This window comes from Hydra vulgaris, chromosome 11, assembly GCF_038396675.1.
Source record: "Hydra vulgaris chromosome 11, alternate assembly HydraT2T_AEP".
In the NCBI taxonomy this organism is placed as follows: Eukaryota; Metazoa; Cnidaria; class Hydrozoa; order Anthoathecata; family Hydridae; genus Hydra; species Hydra vulgaris.
The window spans coordinates 16,524,574-16,527,690 of record NC_088930.1 but is presented as its reverse complement, the minus strand read 5'-3'; the positions used below and the strand labels follow the sequence as shown (position 1 = coordinate 16,527,690).

Below are 3,117 nucleotides of genomic sequence, written 5' to 3'. Positions count from 1 at the left end.
GAGATTTTTTAGGCCATGAATTTGAAATTTTTTTGTTTTTTATAAAGGCTGCGACCGACTTGGTCAAATGACAGAAGTCCTTTTTGGTTGAAGTTGTTGCCACCAATTTGAATTAGGAACTCAATTTTTTTTATAATCTAGATTGCATGTGAGAAAATATGAGCAAAGATTAACCATAAAATCATAAAATGTGTGCAAAATAAAAATGCTATTCAAATCGATTCACCCTAAACAGTTAGTTAAATGTTGGTGGTCTTTGGACTACTATAGAATTTGTGTGTGTGTATGTATCAATCAATATCAGTATATATTAACAATATCAATTTTTGTAACTTCTAATGCAATTAACTTACTAGAACTTATAACAATACTACAAAAATCTATAACGTATCCTGACATCATGACTAGAATTATGCGCCCAAATGATTCCGTGTACTGTTTAATTGAACCGAGGACTTTTCAGGCACCACGTCTGGAATATGTTATTGCAAATAATGCTCTTTAATTATACTAACTATCCTAATGACATTACTAATTAAATAATAGTTTCTAAAGAAAAATTAAATTATTCGTTGGTATACTTAATGTATTTTACCCAACAATTTTACATTTGATCTATATTACAAATAAATTACGTACAAAATAATTCCACTACAAAATTAAATTAAAAAAAAATCATTAGCTATAAATATTACTATAAATAATTAATTCAATTAAGAAAAAAAAATTAATAAAAGAAATGAGAATATGTTAATTGGCAAGCAAAGATCCAACCAGGCTAGAAATAAATTAAGTTAGACTTTCTTAACTAACTCCTGAAAAAGGTCAAGAAATCTAACTACAGTGTCTATTTTTTCTTTATGTAATGCGTTTATTTTGCTTATTGTTTGTTCTTCACGAATTCTTTGCTCCTTTAAAAACTCCTTTAATACGTCGATAAGTTCGCGTTTGTCCATACCTCCGCATTCAATACAAGTTCGCTTTGGAGGTGGTGGAGGAGATGCCTCGTTACTGCCAATTTCCATTTGATTTAATGTTCGTTTTTCAGGCGAACTTGGGGTGCTTCTTGTTTCTGTTTCATACGAATGGTGCTCGCTTGATTCAGAAGATGACGTGCTTCGAGAAGTTGCATCATAAAATCCGTTAGCATTTTGAGTAGCATTTTGAGCCAGTTTGTTAAAACTGTTATAATATGTGGTTTCACTTTCTGCTTCCTCTTTAAGTTTCTCAGTTTCACTCATAGGAGTTAACAATTTTTCTAATCTTTCGTAGTACTTACAAGTTTTTCGAAATGAGCCGGATCTTGAGTTATGTTCTACAACTTTTTGGAAATCTGCTTTCATATTTCTAAATTTTTGATTGCATTGACATCCGTTAACGTCTGAATCCAATTTGTCGTGAATTTCTTTAGCTATATCTTCCCAGACTTTAGTTTTTCTGACACGAGGATCTTGCAGTTTAATTTTATGTTCCTCGTACAAATCTAACAAAAGTTCAACTTCTTGTTTTGTCCATATATGTTTATCATCCATGCTAGGAGGTGAAAGTTTAAACTTATCATCATCAAATCCTACAACTCCCATGTGAAGATTATAACGAGAATCTACCGGTTCACGTGGATATCCCATAGTTGTCATTAAAGGACTTCCTAACGGATATGCGGCGTACCTATTTCGATCATTTGGATGCCCGAAATTCCGACCGTTGTTGTAGAATGGTGGTACATATCTTCTTGGTGAACATGAATAATTTGGATCGCGATTGTCTATGTAAGGACTAGTTGGAGGAGCAACTGCTCTATAATTGTGTGGCTTAACGGGGGAAGTCCACGGTGCATTATTTTCAGAACGATGATTTTGTCGGCTGGTTTCTCTATCAGGAGAAGAATGGTGTGGAGAATTCATATGAACACCAGGATATCTCGGTGATTGCATATCTGCCATAGGTCTGCTATCTGATTGCAATCCTAAGTATCTTGGCGACGTCATATCTGGTAAGAGTTTCATATCTTGGTCGTATGGTTTTCCCGTCAAATTTTCAATTCCATAAATACTTGTTGGAGGGTTTATTTCGCGGGTTTGCCCTGGAACAGGATTTTGAAGTTGGGTATCAATCCTCTGGTTTTCAGGAGTTTTAGTATGTGGCAAAGTAATATTCAAATTTATGTTGTCTTGTCGTTGTTGTGGAATATTAACGGCATCAATATCTGAACGCGGGTCTTTTAGAGGAGCCAGATTAATCCCATTTGGAATTTCTCGCTTTGCATTTATTTTGTCGTAAAACTCTTTATTAGGTAAACCTATTATAGAAAAGAGGAAGATTATAATCTCGAAACAAATAAACATTCATAAGAAAAACTCATTGGTGATTAAAGTTGTAATTACGTTTACTATTTTAAAACTAATTTTTATTTTATTTTAAAAATAAAGAAAATATAAAAAATAATACTCACGTTCCATGTCAATACTGTTTTTGTTATTATCATAACCTGGAGTGAAGTCTGCTTTTTTTACATCACCTAAGCTTCCCTCAAATATTTCATTATGCAAGGCCCCTCCGTGCATAGCCATCTTTTGTTCAGCTATTGCAATTATTGTCGTTTTTTATCGGTATAACGATTCTCTATAAAATCTAAATTTCGTTTTCGGAGTAAATTCAAACAACAACACGCCACGCACATTTTTGATCAAAAGATCAAACTCTAAAAAAAGAGACAAATATCAACTAGGTTTAAACAAAGGAACTTATTCGAATAACTTAAACGCTCTCAGGCGAACAAAAAACAAAGAACTAACTGGTATTCTTTTGTTGAGAATAGATCTTTATTTTGCGTTTGATTCCTTGCCCACTGTTCCGTAAGTAGCTGTGTTCAAAGTTACTGAAGTGCCGAATTACTATTCTAAAATGCTCAAAGACATTAAACCTTTGAGGGATGAACAAACTTTAACAAGCGTAATGAAACTTCTTTAAAAAATTTTTTTTAGGGATTTATATAAAATGAACTCCTAATATGCATGTTTGATGTGTGAAACCAAAAAGGATTACCCATACATCACATTATTACCCAGACATCACATTATCACCTAGACATCACATTATTACCCAAACATTACATTA

The 3,117-nt window shown here is 32.9% G+C and overlaps 1 protein-coding gene across 1 annotated transcript; it reads right to left on the bottom strand.

The window, feature by feature from the left end:
• Positions 1 to 568: 568 nt before the first annotated feature.
• On the bottom strand, positions 569 to 2,794 carry LOC100211529 (uncharacterized). Its single transcript, XM_065810276.1, has 2 exons — positions 2,453 to 2,794; positions 569 to 2,299 (listed from the first exon to the last, which is right to left on the bottom strand). Exons 1-2 carry the CDS (start codon positions 2,568 to 2,570, stop codon positions 795 to 797), a joined length of 1,623 nt encoding a protein of 540 aa, XP_065666348.1. The 5' UTR covers positions 2,571 to 2,794; the 3' UTR covers positions 569 to 794.
• Between the last annotated feature and the right edge of the window lie 323 nt (positions 2,795 to 3,117).

Coding starts and splice junctions, on each gene's coding strand:
- LOC100211529 (XM_065810276.1), bottom strand. CDS start 2,570: ATGGCTATGCACGGAGGGGCCTTGCATAATGAAATATTTGAGGGAAGC. Junction 2,300..2,452: donor AAACAGTATTGACATGGAAC/GTGAGTATTATT, acceptor TTTCTATAATAG/GTTTACCTAATAAAGAGTTT.